This window comes from Ceratotherium simum, chromosome 33, assembly GCF_057802395.1.
Source record: "Ceratotherium simum simum isolate JZ-2026a chromosome 33, ASM5780239v1, whole genome shotgun sequence".
NCBI classification, from domain to species: domain Eukaryota; kingdom Metazoa; phylum Chordata; class Mammalia; order Perissodactyla; family Rhinocerotidae; genus Ceratotherium; species Ceratotherium simum.
This window is the reverse complement of record NC_141932.1, coordinates 15832521-15846358: the sequence shown is the minus strand read 5'-3', so window position 1 is coordinate 15846358 and position 13838 is coordinate 15832521. Positions and strand designations below refer to the sequence as shown.

At 47.3% G+C, this 13838-nt stretch overlaps 1 protein-coding gene across 1 annotated transcript; it reads right to left on the bottom strand.

Annotated features, from left to right (window-relative positions):
- Positions 1-3861: 3861 nt before the first annotated feature.
- Positions 3862-13167, bottom strand: LOC101391202 (MHC class I-like protein MILL1). The gene is made up of 5 exons (XM_014795070.2): positions 12779-13167; positions 8057-8320; positions 7539-7811; positions 6139-6417; positions 3862-6022 (listed from the first exon to the last, which is right to left on the bottom strand). Exons 1-5 carry the CDS (start codon positions 12867-12869, stop codon positions 5919-5921), a joined length of 1011 nt encoding a protein of 336 aa, XP_014650556.2. The 5' UTR covers positions 12870-13167; the 3' UTR covers positions 3862-5918.
- Positions 13168-13838: the final 671 nt, after the last annotated feature.

Below are 13838 nucleotides of genomic sequence, written 5' to 3'. Positions count from 1 at the left end.
ATTTCACCCTGGGCCAACTCACCACGGTATATGTGCCACATCAAGTACTCACGTTATTGGAGTAAAAAGGGGGATTCTGGCTCACTTCAGAAGGGATGGAGAAATACCAGGCCATCCTTTTGGAAAATCCAAATGTACAGATGCAAGTATCGTCCTCCCTAAACCCAGCCACCTTACTCCCTGATGAGACATCAGAAGCCTTAGAACATGACTGCTTACAAGTTATGGAGACAATGTCTTCTAGCCGACCTGATTTGTTGGACTGTCCGTTGGAAGAACTGGACTTGGAACTCTTCACAGGTGACAACAGCTTCATGGGTTAAGGTAAGAGATGTGTGGGATACGTGGTCATAACTTTACGAAAGACTTTAGAGGGTAAAGCCCTACCCCCAGGAACATTGACTCAAAAGGCAGAAATCATCGCCCTCACTTGAGCTCTACATCTAGCTCAAGGGAGAAAAGTAAATGTATACACAGATTCCTGGTATGCTTTTGCTGTAGTTCATGCTCATGGGACAATCAGGAGGGAAAGGGGACTCTTAACAGCAGAAAAAAAGGAAATCAGACATGGCCCTAAATGTTTTAAAACTGCTTGGTGCTGTTAATGAGCCTGCCCAGGAAGCTATCATACATTGCCCTGCCCCCCAGAGGGAAAACCTGTTGAATCCAGAAAGACATCATAGGGCCCCACCTCCAAAACACTATAAAACAGGTGACTAAAAATTGCATAACCTGTGCAAAGAGCAACCCCAAGACCACTTCCATTTCCCCACATCTGGGCACTCCGCATAAATCTAATTGGCCTACTAAAGACTGGCAAATAGACTTTACCCAGATGCCCTGGACAACTGGGAATTTCAAGTTTTTCTTAGTGTTTGTGGACACCTCCACCAGGTGGGTAGAAGCCTTTCCCACTAGGACTGAGACATCATCAGAAGTCACTCTCATGTTGCTAAAAAAAATCACCCCTAGGTTTCATCTGCCTAATACCTTACAGAATGATAATGGACCAGCTTTTGTCTCCCAAATAACCCAACAAGTGTCCAGAAGCTTAGACATCTGATGAATACTACACTCATCTTGGAAACCTCAATCAACTGAAAAAAAATGGAAAAAAAAAATCACACCTTCAAAGAAAATAACCGTTAGCAAAATCAATAAGGAAACACAACTAACTTGGGATGAAGCACTGGCCCTTGCTTGACGTGCTAAGAGTTATAGTAGCTCCCTGAAGTGGACTTAAGTTTAGCCCTTTAAAAATGCTCTATGGGAGAGTCCTTCAGGCATCTTCCCCTGGGATTCTATCTCTGGAGGTTTTAAGGAACGTCATGATTACTAATTATGTTAAATCATTAAGCTCTGTAGTAACTTCTGTCCATGAGTTTGCTCATCATAGGTCTGCATATCCACCTGATGTCCCTCCACATGCCTTCTGACCTGGTGAACATGCTTTACTGAAAACTTGGAAAGACCAGGGACCCGAAAACCAGTTGTCATCCAAGTGGATGGGCCCCTTTAAGTGGTGAGAAGATTTAGGTGAATTCTTCTCTTCTTTTGAGATTCCCCAAAATATCCTGAGGTTCTTTGCACCTGCCAGGGAAGTGACCCTCTTTATTCAGCTGGTAAGGTTGCTGGGAACCCTGTAAACAAGGTACCAGGCCAATATTTCCAAGTGGCTTCATTTCATAAAGTCAATCTTTCTCCCTTAGCCCTTTGGTCATATCTGAGTCTATGCATGTTTCTCTCAAATGTGACATTCTAGTCTAAGCTTTGGTAATATTACCAATGTTTCAAACTGTATCCTGTTATAAGAACAACAGATTCTTGTTGAACTGATGCAAATAACTACATTGCCATGAGAATAAGAATATTCACTCACTAAGAGTTGGTAAATTCTGGAGGGATCAGATAGGGAGAAAAATATGAATGTTTGAGTTCTGCTTACAAAGATATAATTTGCAAACGGCTATAAGCCATACTTAGCTTAAGAGAAAAGAGAAAAGGGTTTTCTTAAATGTGAAAAAGCAAAACATTAAAAAATCAGCAATATTTCAAATGAAAAAGTCATAAAAATTACACTCATCCTCATCAGTTAATTTAGTCCCATAACTTTTAATTTTTTTTTAGCAGTTCCGTGATGTCATCAGTTTCTCCATTAGAGTTCTGTAATTTCCCAGCTATTTCAGTTTTATGATGTGAAAGTTCATCAGAAACCAGTATTCTAGTGTAAATGTCAGAGTCCTTTCCAAGAATCTCTCTGGAAATGATGACATGCCTATTTCAATCAAACCAACAAACTTAAGCTTTCATTTACCAAAGATCACTTACTTTAAACCAGTTAAATAGAGCTCTTAATTTGGCCCATGCCATCTGGAGGTAGAAAAATATCTCACACTGTACGGGCTCAGGCAACTCAATAGATTGACTTCCTTTAGTAGGTTTGATTAACATTGTCTGAAGGGCAGATTTATATGCTGTTTTACACTATCAATACTGAGGGAATGTTTCCCCCAGTGAGACACAATGTCTATCCCCACAATACAATTTATAATATAATCATGCAAAAGAGCTGTAATCACTTAATTCCATCAACTCTTATACCTCCAATCATAGCTTTCATTAGCACTTCATCAAAAATGTCGGTCTTCTCTGTCCATGTGTTGGTTTATATTCCACAATTAAGTGAGATCATACAGTGTGGGGGTAGGGGGTGGGCACAAGGGGTGAAGGGAGACCTATATATGGTGATGGACAAACAAAAATGTAAAACCCCAAATTTCACAATGTTATAAACTATTAAAACATCAATAAAAATAAAGTGTCGGTCTTATAATGTTGGTTGGGGGAAGCATTCCCATCCAGACCTAGTCCATTTTCATAACAGACTCAAGCAGGATTGATACAACCTCTTTATATAAAATTAGCTCAAACATTCCAATCTTTATAATCTTATCAACACTTATAGTTTTACATTTTTTCAATTTAATTGTAGCCTGAGTCAGAGTCTTAAGGCTAGTCATTATTTTTCTGTATTTCCTTTTTTTGTGTGTATGTGTGAGGAAGATTTGGACAATTTGAATAAATTGTGCTAACATCTGTGCTAACATCTGCCAATCCTCCTCTTTTTTTTTTTTTTTTTTTTTGCTGAGGAAGACTGGCCCTGGGCTAACATCCGTGCCCATCTTCCTCCACTTTTTATATGGGACACCACCACAGCATGGCTTGCCAAGCAGTGCGTCGGTGCGTGCCCGGGATCCGAACAGGCGAACCCTGGGCTGCCACAGCGGAGCGCACGCACTTAACCGCTTGTGCCTCTGGGCCAGCCCCTGTATTTCCTTTTTAATTTGGTCTTTTATCATAGGTACCAATAAAACAGTTATGATGAGAGCTCTCTAAAAATTTTCCCAATTTAGAACTTTATCCAATTTAAGGATCCATGATCTGGCGGTTTTCTCTGGAGTATAAAGAATATTGTGGCCATGTGATGTCATAAAAGAATATTACCTTTTTCCTTTTTCATGGGCTCGTAGCTAAAAGTTGCTCAATTATGGAGAACATAACTCAGGGGATAAGGGGGGGATCGATTTAGTGTTCCCTATAGCTGACTTAAGACAGACAAATGCACCCACACAAAGATAAAATCTGACTCCAGACAAATGCAAAACCAAAAGCAGACCCAAGTGCAATGCGTTTCTCCACTCCAAGCAAGCATTTCGCTGAGGGTGCCTGACACCAGTGGGAAGGAGGGCGCAGCAAGGGAAGGTCCCTGGGGAAAGAAGCCCGGGCAGCTGCTGGGGACCACTGATCACTCGAACCCTCACCAGGGCCTTTCAGACACGGGCACAAGAATCTGGGCTGGCTCACCAAAACTGATACCAAACCTCTTAATCTTAATTTGTGTGCCTGATGTGCAGTAAGCCAATCACAGAGACATCAGTGCTTGGAGATGGAGAAAGATTTATTCAAATTGGCCAAAATGAGAAGGTGGGAGGATAGGTTCTCTCAAATCTGCCTTAACAAGAGAAGAAAGCAGCAGGGGGTTTTAAGGAGCTAAGGGGCTTGGCAGGAGGACTTTCAGAGAAACAAAGGGGTCACTCCCGATGAACCCCTGGGCAATCTGACTTCTGGACATCAAGGGCAGCTGGGGCCTGGTTATCCGGTGGTGGTAACTTCCTTGACAGCATTCTCCTTCTATAAAACAGCTCATAAATCCTTGTGACCCTTGAGTCACCCCTCAGATTAAACAGGAAAACAGCAAATTGACAAGATTCACTTCTTTTCATAACAAGGTGGAAAGGTAATCATGTTGCATATTTACAGTAACCCGCAGGTACCCAGCTTCATATCGATTCCCTCTCCATCTTTTTTGTTTGTGTGTTTCCTGACAGTTTATTTGATGAAGGAACAAGGTGGTGTGTCCTGTAGTTTTCCACAAAGACTGTGCCTTTGCCGAGGATCTGTCCACCATGTGGTTGAACTTGATTCTGTTTCCAGTAAACTGCCTCCTGTTTCCAGTAATCAACGAAGCGACATCAGGCGTAGTGTTCTGTGCTTCCACCAGGAGGCGCACAAGATCCAGCTGTCTCCCCAGTGGCCACGTTGGGGGCCCTTGATGGTTACTGCTGAGATCCATTCATTCACTAGACTCACAAAGTGCTAATAATGTAATTCTGCCTTTGTTTTTCTATCTTTATTATTCGTACTACTTCTATTAAAAAAAAAGAAAAACACAGGGCCAGCCCCGGGGCTTAGCGGTTAAGTGCGCGCCCTCCGCTGCTGGCGGCCCGGGTTGGGATCTTGGGCGCGCACCAACGCACCGCTTCTCTGGCCATGCTGGGGCAGCATCCCACATACAGCAACTAGAAGGATGTGCAGCTATGACATACAGCTATCTACTGGGGCTTTGGGAGAAAAATAAATAAATAAATAAAATTTTAAAAAAAGAAAAAGAAAAAAACACCTCTCTTTCTCAACTAAGTGAATAACCTGAGGTCCAGCTCTTATGTGAATTTGAAAGGCAGGATAAAGGGTTGATTGAGTCTTTACCATCTGTTTTTCTTTTAAGCCAGTTTTCATATTACACACCTGGTCCCCTCATTGTGTAAGCAGGAAGACGGCTTGTCAGTGGTGGTCTGGAGGCATAGCGGTTAAGTTTGCGCACCCCGCTTTGGAGGCTTGGGAGGCGCCGGTTCGGATCCCGGGCACGCACCGATGCACTGCTTGACAAGCCGTGCTGTGGCAGGCGTCCCACATAAAGTGGAGGAAGATGGGCACAGATGTTAGCCCAGAGCCAATCTTCCTCAGCAAAATGAGGAGGATTGGCACAAATGTTGGCTCAGGGCTAATCTTCCTCAAAAAAAAAAAAGAAGAAGAAGAAGAAGACAGCTTGTCTGTTCTGCTGTTCCTGGAGGAAGGAAATGTTAAACAACAAAATCCAACTGAGTAAATTTTAAAGATCTTACTGGCTTCATTCAGTGGTTCATGAACTGGGCAGTACCCTGTCTAGAAGAAAGAAAAGAGCTCTGAAGAGCTCTCCAAGGCAAGAGATTTTTAGGCAGAAGGGAGCAGGAACAGGGAAGCTATGTTAGGTCAAAAGGCAGCTTGGCTATTGCAAGGTCACCTTCCTTTAGAGGATGGCTGGGGTCTATCAGGCAGATGACCTGACTAGTGCTGAGCAGATTCCTGGTTGAGGGGTTTAAGATTCCATGTCTGGGAGAGCTGAAACTGTCACTAAGTGAAATCTTGCTTTGGTGACGACGTGAGGCTTAGCATAAGAGACTCTGTTTGCGGCCTGTTGCCTTGTTATCAACAGAAGAGAGCGGTCTCCTCTCACTACCCAGAGAATAATCAGATCCGTCCTCCTCACTGTCCCACGTGCTTCTCTCCTGGGCTCTCACATCCTCCATGTGCTTCCTCGTCTAGGCTTCGACCACCACCAAATACAGCACAGCAGCGACAGTGGACACAGCGAGAGGAGCCGCAGCAGGAGCAGCCGCACAGGAAGCCCTCTGACCTTGAGTTTCTGGAGGTCACATGAAATGGGATTCAATTATACCCAGTGGCCCTTTTTCATATGAAGATCCTACACCGACTCTGCCTCCAGCTCCCTGGACCCTGAGGGCTCCCCCAGTTCCTCACCAGAGACTGCAGGGACCGTGGTGTTCAGCCCGCAGTGTCCCACGTGGCAGGCGAACCTCTGCTCCTCTCCAGGCAGGATCCGAATGTCCACCCAGGTCTGGTAGGTCCCGTCCCCACTGGGCAGGATGGCCCCAGGCCCAAAGGTGCCCTGGTGCATGGGCTCCCCATCCTGAAGCCAGGTCAGGGTGGCACCCCGAGGATAGAAGCTAAAAGCCCAGCACCTCAGGATGACCTTGCCCAGCAGGTTCTTACTGTGGGTCACAGTCACTGACGGGGGATCTGGGGGGACACAAAGCAGAGTTCAGTGAGGCCAAGACACTCCCTCCTTCCACTGCAGGGAAACAAAGAGCAGGAACTAGCCAGCCCTTAGAAGTGACCCGTGCACATTCGCCCCCAGCCACCCCTCCAGGGGGGCTACAGCCCCAGTGGAGAGGGGACTGTGGGAGGCCCCCATGCTGCTCCAACAGCCCCAGGACCCTCCGAGGGTGTCAGGCCCTCGCCCACCTGGAGAGCCTGAGAGAAGACGAACTCTCTGCTCTCAGGGGCCAGTGGATCCACCTGAGGATGCTCAGCACACGGTTCTGAAGAATTTTTAGGTACTGATGGGAGAGAGGGGCTGCTCTGGTCCACAGGGAGTGAGCATCCGTCCTCGGTGATATACGTCCTTCCTCCCCAACAGAATCAGCTCCACATACTCCAGGGGGAGATGGAGGGACTGTCCACAAGGATGGCCAGCTGGCCCCGCTGCCGGATTCTTTTGTCCTGGGCCTTACATTCCTCTGGGGACCTCTGGCTGATGATAGGGGTTTTCATTGCCCACTCTAGCCACCCCCACCCCGCACACCAGTATCCACTCTTTCGTTTTATTTTCTGTCACAAGACTTAGACAAGGAGGAAACTTGAAACTGGACTTTTCTAAAAGTGGAAGCAGAACAAAAGTGGCATGACCTGGTAATGACTCTGGATGATTTGCATTGAATATGTGACCCTTGCTGCACAGCTGGAATATTCTGTTCTATCTTGGCTCCCAGCCAAGTTGGCCCCATCTTAGGGCCTTTACCAAGGAGTTCAAACCAAGATGTCCCCCCCACTCAAAGTCAACATCACAGAGAATGATGGTCTTGGAGAGAAAAGGTTTCCCTCTCCTGACTGCCTGGGGCCTGAGGTTTTGAGATCCAGGCCCACATCCTGGGACTTCTCCAGCTGATGAACCAGCAATGGGTCCAGAGAGGGTCACTCACCCACCCACATGGGTGTGCCTCTCCGACAATTCAGTCAGAACTCATCACTTAACCTAAGGCCAGGGCAGGACAGCCACTCAGAGAACAAGAGGAAAGTTCTCTTCCTTGTAGGAACCAGGGGCAGACTCAGTGGGTGGACCTTCCCGTCCAGGTCAGTACCTGTATTCTCCAGGAGGTCCCTCCAGGAGGCCAGGTATCTCCAGAGTTGGGCAGGACAAGTCACACACAGGAAATGCTTAACCAGATCAGCCCTGGGGCCTTGGGTCTCCCAGAGCTTCTTGATGTGCTGGGCTGAGGGCATGGCCAACGTCCAAGTGAGGGTCTGTGAGTCGAAGGTGAGGAAGTCCTGCCCTTTGTAGCCCAAGCGCCAGAAGCCTCTAGTGCTGTCTCCCTGGAGCTCACAGCCCAGTGTGGCCTGGAGGGAGTGAAGGCCTGGCCCATCCCAGGCAGTGACCTGTCACCTCACTGTCCCAGAACCTCTACACCCAACAGGACTCCCGCCCAGAGGGGTATGTCGTCTCCTCCACCCAAATGTGAGGAACCTGGTGCAGTCTCACGGGGGCGTCACCTTTCTGTGCAATTCCAGCCTTGCTGTGCCCTCCCCTCCCCCAGCTGCAGGATAAACAGGGCAGGGACCAGACTCAGACCCATGTGCCCCTGGCCCTGCCCCCACTCACCCGAGCCCTGGCCCTGCTGGCCCATGACCTCTGTCAGCATCTGTCTGAGCTGCAGCTCCTTCTCCTTCAGGTCTTCAGTCTCTCTCTCCCAGGTCTCAGCTCCCAGGTCCATCTTGATCCCTAGACCCCGGGGCTCTGCCCTCTGACTCTCGCCATCACAGCGCAGGAAGAGTTTATCATCAAAGTACCCCAGGGCCAGGACCTGGGGCTTCCCAGGCCTGTCCAGGGACAGGGCCATGAGGTCATAGCGGAGAGTGTGGGTTCCTGAGGGAGGAGGACACGTGGGTGACTCGCCCTGCCAAGTTCCATGTTTCTAACAGCTGACTCTGTCTTAAGTCATTTAAATCAGGCTGCTCTGTCCTGACGCATCCCAGAGGGGAGTGCGAGGAACCAAGCAGAGCATTTTGTGATGGACAGGACGAGAGGAAGAGAGGGTCAGGCAAAAAGATTAGGGTGGAAAGAGATTAGAGAGGCGTTAAGAGGTGGAAGAGAAAGCAGGAGTCTATTTGGGCAGAGAGAGAAGCAGAAATGACTGAGATCACAGCTGCACAGGGTGGGAGACTGGGAGCCTCCGATAGGCAGAACGGAAATCTCCCACGGTCTTCTAGACAAAGAAGAGAGGAACTGCCAGGCTCTCAGCTGAAACCTGTGAAAGTCACAGCGCCGATTACGGAATCCTACCAGAACTGTGACCCTGTGCTGACCCAGGTTGATCCTGATTGAACTGAGGTGATAAGGCCCTTGTATTGGCTGCTGAACCAAGGAAAAGAATAACCCTTTCTGAGTGGCAAATAACATCAACTAAAGCCAAGGCGGGTGTATGGTAGGTAGCGGCCAGGATTCAACGTGAATTTGTTGATGTCCATAGAGGCAGGATAGAAGACTGGTAATCAGGAAATGGAGCAGATCCCAGAGAACTGGAGCCAACATGAAACAATTTCGATGTTGGTATTAGCAGAAAAAAATTTTAATAGAAATGTTCAAGAAAATAGAAAAACATGGGCAATGGTGGCAGAAGCAGTTAAGTGCACGCGCTCCGCTGCGGCGGCCCGGGGTTTGCCGGTTCGGACTGAAATCACAGCTGCACAGGGCTGGAGACTGGGAGCCTCCGAAAGGCAGGACTGAAATCTCCCACGGTCTTTCAGGACTGAGAAGAGAGGAACTGCCAGGCTCTCAGCTGAAACCTGTGAAGGTCACAGTGCCGATAACGGAATCCTACTAGAACTGTGACCCTGTGCTGACCCAGGTCGATCCTGATTGAACTGAGGTGATAAGGCCCTTGTATCTGCTGAAGCGAGGGAAAGAATAAACCTTTCCTGGGCAGCAAATAACATCAACTGAAGCCAAGACAGGTGTAATGTAGGTAACGGCCAGGATTCAACGTGAATTTGTTGACCTTCAAAGAGGCAGGAATACGAGACTGGTAATCAAGAAATGAAGAGAATCCCAGAGAATCGGAGCCAACCTGCAAATGATCCAGATGTTGCTATTACCAGAAAAAAATTTAATATTAATATGTTTAAGAAAATAGAAGAAAATGGGCAAAATATTTGAAAGGAAAGAGGATTTCACCAGAGAACAGAAGTGTATAAAAATAAAATGGGAATTCTAGAAATGAAATAAACAGTGTCTGAAGTTTTGAACTCACTGGATGGGATCTGCAGCAGATGAGACAGAGAAAAACAGGATTAGTGAGCTGGAGGATGGGAAAATGAAATATACAAAAACAGAAGCTTAGAGAAATATGAATGGAGAAAAAGGAAAGCTAAGCATAAGTGACATGGGCCACCCTCTCATCTATACACTGGAGTTTAGGTAGAGAAGAGAGAAAATGCAACACTGGCATTACTCGAAGAATTAATAGCCAAGTACTGTCCAGAACAGATGAAAGACATCAACACCAGGTTCAGGAATCTCTCAGTTTTAAGCAGGATAAACAGAAACAAAGTCCCCTAGAACATCATGGCCAAAATACTGAACAGCCGAGACAGAGAGAAACATTGCAAATAAAAACACCCAGAGAAAATAAGACATATTACTTTTAGGGAGCATTTTATAAGACCAGCAGAGCTGACTTCTCAACAGAAATGATGGAAAGCGGAACACAATGAAATGACATCTTCCAAGTGGTGAAATAAAATCATCGCCAACTTACAAATCTATAGCCAGGAAAAATAGTATATTGGGAGGAAGTCAAAATAAAGATGGTTTAAGAAAAGAAAATGTGGATAGTCACTGCTATCAGGTCTGCACTAAATGAAAAACCAACGGGAGCTCTTCAGGCAGAGGAGATGTTATCCCAGAATGAAAGAAGCAAACGCAGGCAGGAAGCCCAAAGACCAACTGTGTGAGTAGATCCGAGGAATACTGAAGGAACAGAACCATCATTTTCATGTTCTGTGGAATTTAAAGTATATGTACAACTAAAGTTTATGACAACAATAATGTTAGACTTTGGGGGGCTAGGAAAGGGAGTTTAAAGGTCTAGCCATATCTGGGAATTGTTAAAAGTCATAATTAGTATTTGACCACAATACTAATACATATTATAATCTCTAAAATGACCACTTTGAGAAGAGTAAGAGATGTACAATTAACAAATTAATAGAAAAAAGAAATGGAGTATTGAAAAAGCTAGATATCCAAAAGGAAGGAAAAGGAGAAAAAAGGAACAAATAGATTGGCTAAATAGAAGATATAGAGCGAGATGGTAGATATAAACCTAAATATAACAGTGATTACATTAATGTGAGTGGACTAAAAACCCCATGTCAAAGAATAAGGCTATCAGATTAAAAGGTTAAAAGAAAAAAATCACAAAATCAAATTATGTAGCTTATAAGAGTCACACAAAGACATCAGAAGACTCAAATGGAAAGGATGGAAAAACGATATAAATGTCATCTCTAACCAGAAGAAGGCTGGCATCGCTCTACTAACATCCGATCAGGTTTTAAGACAAAAAGCATTATTGGCGTAAAGAGAGGCCCATGCAATGGGAGACTTCACCATATAAATCTGTATGTTTCCAATTACACAGCCTTAGTGTACATAAAGCAAAATTAGCAAAACTAAAAAGACAGATCCAAAACACTTCGAGAGATGTTAACACCTCTCCCACAATAACCAGAGTACAAGCAGATATAAAATCCAGAAGGTACACAGTCTGAACCACAGAATTAACCTGACACAGTTGACCCACATGGAACAGACAGCATTTCTATGCCCACAGGGGACGTTGTCCAAAAGCAGCCAGACACTGAGACATGAAGAGTGATTCCACGATTGTCAGAGGATTGAAACCATTCAGAATATGTTATCTGACCACTGTGGTAATAAGCTAGGAGTCAATTTTGAAAACAGATATCTAGAAAACCCCCAATTGCTTGGAAATTAAACAGCATGCTTGATACAGTCTATGAGTCAAAGAAGAAATCATAAGGGAAATTACAAAATATTTTGAACTGAATGAGATTGAAAACAACACATATCCCACCTTGGGAGTGCTACTGAAGTAATGACTGGAGGGCAAAACAGCCTTAAATGCAGATATTAGAGAAAAAGGGACTAAATATTGAACTTTCTCAGCTTCGAGATCAAGATATTAGAAAAAGAACATAAAATACATGACAAAAGTCAAAGAGATAATAAAGATAAAAGGAGAAATCAGTGCAATAGAAAACTACATACAATAACAATGGACAAATTTCTCAAAAAAAAATTCATTTTACCAAAGTTGATATAGGAAGAAAAAGTCAATGGTCCCTTATATGTTAAGAAATTATGGCCATGATTAAATATTTCCCAGCAAGAAAACTCCAGGCCCAGATGGATTCATTGGTTAATTCTAACAAACGTTTAAGATTAAAACAACATTATACAAAAGGTCGTGGAAGATGGAACACGAGAGAGCACCCCAGATATGTTTCATAAGGCCAGCACAAATCTGGTGCCCCCCAAGACCCTCACCTGCCTCCCTGCCAGTCCACGTCCCCAGACCTTTACCACCCCCATACTGCAGCCCCTCAGACACCCGCCCCTTCCGTGGACCCCAGATACTCACCATCCCCCACCAAGGCTCCCAAATACCAGCTTCCCTGCTGATCACCTTCCCCCTTCACGAGGACCACACACACACACACACACTCGCCATCCCCCTCCGTAGCCGCCCACAAGCTCCTTGCTACTTCCCTCACTCACTGCTAGTTTCACCGCAACCCCCCTCCCACATTTCCCGCCCCCACACTCCCTCCTCCAGCCCCTCACCTGCCTCCCTGCCTTCCCCAGAGACCCTCACCGTCCCCCACCACGGGCCCCAGGCACTCACCTGGCTCCCTGCGGACACCACATCCAGAGATCGCCCCCCCACGGAGTGCCCCGGACACTCACCGCCCCCCTCTCCACGTGTCTCCGGGGAACCCTCACCGTCCTCCCCGCCCGCCCCTCCCAGCCCCCCAGACCCTCACCTGCCTCCTGCAGCCCCTCCGTCCCAGGCAACACCGCGCCCACACCACCACCCTGAGGACCCGCCAGACCCTCCCCACATCCCCTCTCCCCGCCCCCGCGCCCCTCAAACACTCCTGCCCCCTTCCGTAGAGCCCCCTGCAAGCGCGCCCTCCGCAAGTCCTAATGTCCCCTCTCCTCCCGCCAGACCCACACGAAGCCCGGTCCCCCATCCGCACCCAGACTCCCCTCATCCCCCACCGCCGCCCAGGCGCTCACCAGGGGGGAACCCCCGCGACTCCTCCAGCAGCAGCAACAGGAGCAGCAGGTGGCTCAGGGCTCTGGGGACCCCCGGGGACACTAACCCCATTCCTGTCCAGAGGTCCTGATACCAAAACAAGTGGGCTCGCCTCCTGGTGAGTTAAATAAGACTCTACACCAGTGGAAGTTGTCTACAAAGTAAAGTGTATTTGTAGTAAATAGAAGGCCCTGAGGAATCATAGCCAAAGGAAGCAGGAACTTGTATTTCTGTTGGGGAATGAATATTCAAAAGCGAGAGGCGGGTATTCGCTTGCGCAGGTTCAGTTGGAAAACGTGCCTCCGCACACTGCAGGTCACCCTAACGAGGCTTAATCTCCTCCTGAAGGGATCTTCCTCGGAAAATTAAGGCAAGGTCATGGGCGGAGCTCTTGTAGGGAGGCTTGGTTAGCTTCAGGGTGGCAGCTGGTTGTGTCTAAGTAATATTAAAACAGTTAAATGCTTCCAGACCCACACTTGAGTCCCTGGGGGGGGGGGGCGGGGGGGGTGTCACAGTCTGCGTGGGCGATGTGAAAATCTGTGGTTTCCTGCATCCCCTTTCATTGTCCGTCTTGTAGCGGAAGGCCCAGCCCAACTTACTCTGCGTGTTAACGGTGAGCGCCAGAGCCTCCCAAGGACCCCAACTCGCCATCAGCTTGGCCAAGGACCCCGTCTGTGCTTCAAGAGTCCTAGATTCCCTCTGGCTGAGGAGGTGGAGGGGCTGAAGTCTGTCTGGTCCGGGTGTTCAGGGTCTCTGTGACCCCCACCCACGAACAGGCCCGCCGGAGTCCAGTCCTGTGTCTGCTCTGCTGTGGCTGCCCCTGCTGAGGAGAGACCCCATCCCACAACAGGGTGGGGTCTGCTGTGTGTGGAGCTCAGAAGCCCCTTCACCACAAGCTGAGTTGTGGCCTTGAGGCTCCCTACCCTTCACCCCTCCCCTCAGACTAAGCCCCTCATCCTCGCCTTTCTTCCCTAGGTAAAGGAAGTGGGAGGGTCTCAGCCCCCTAAGGAGGTCACCAGTCAGGGCTGAGGCTTTTCCTCC

Bases quoted from the DNA above. Each gene is read 5' to 3' on its own strand.
- LOC101391202 (XM_014795070.2), bottom strand. From the start codon at position 12,869: ATGGGGTTAGTGTCCCCGGGGGTCCCCAGAGCCCTGAGCCACCTGCTG. The intron at 7,812-8,056 runs GTGAGTGGGGGC...GGGATGGGCCAG, and splicing joins CCAGCAGGGCCAGGGCTCGG to GCCTTCACTCCCTCCAGGCC. The intron at 6,023-6,138 runs GTGAGGAACTGG...TGTGACCTCCAG, and splicing joins CACGGTCCCTGCAGTCTCTG to AAACTCAAGGTCAGAGGGCT.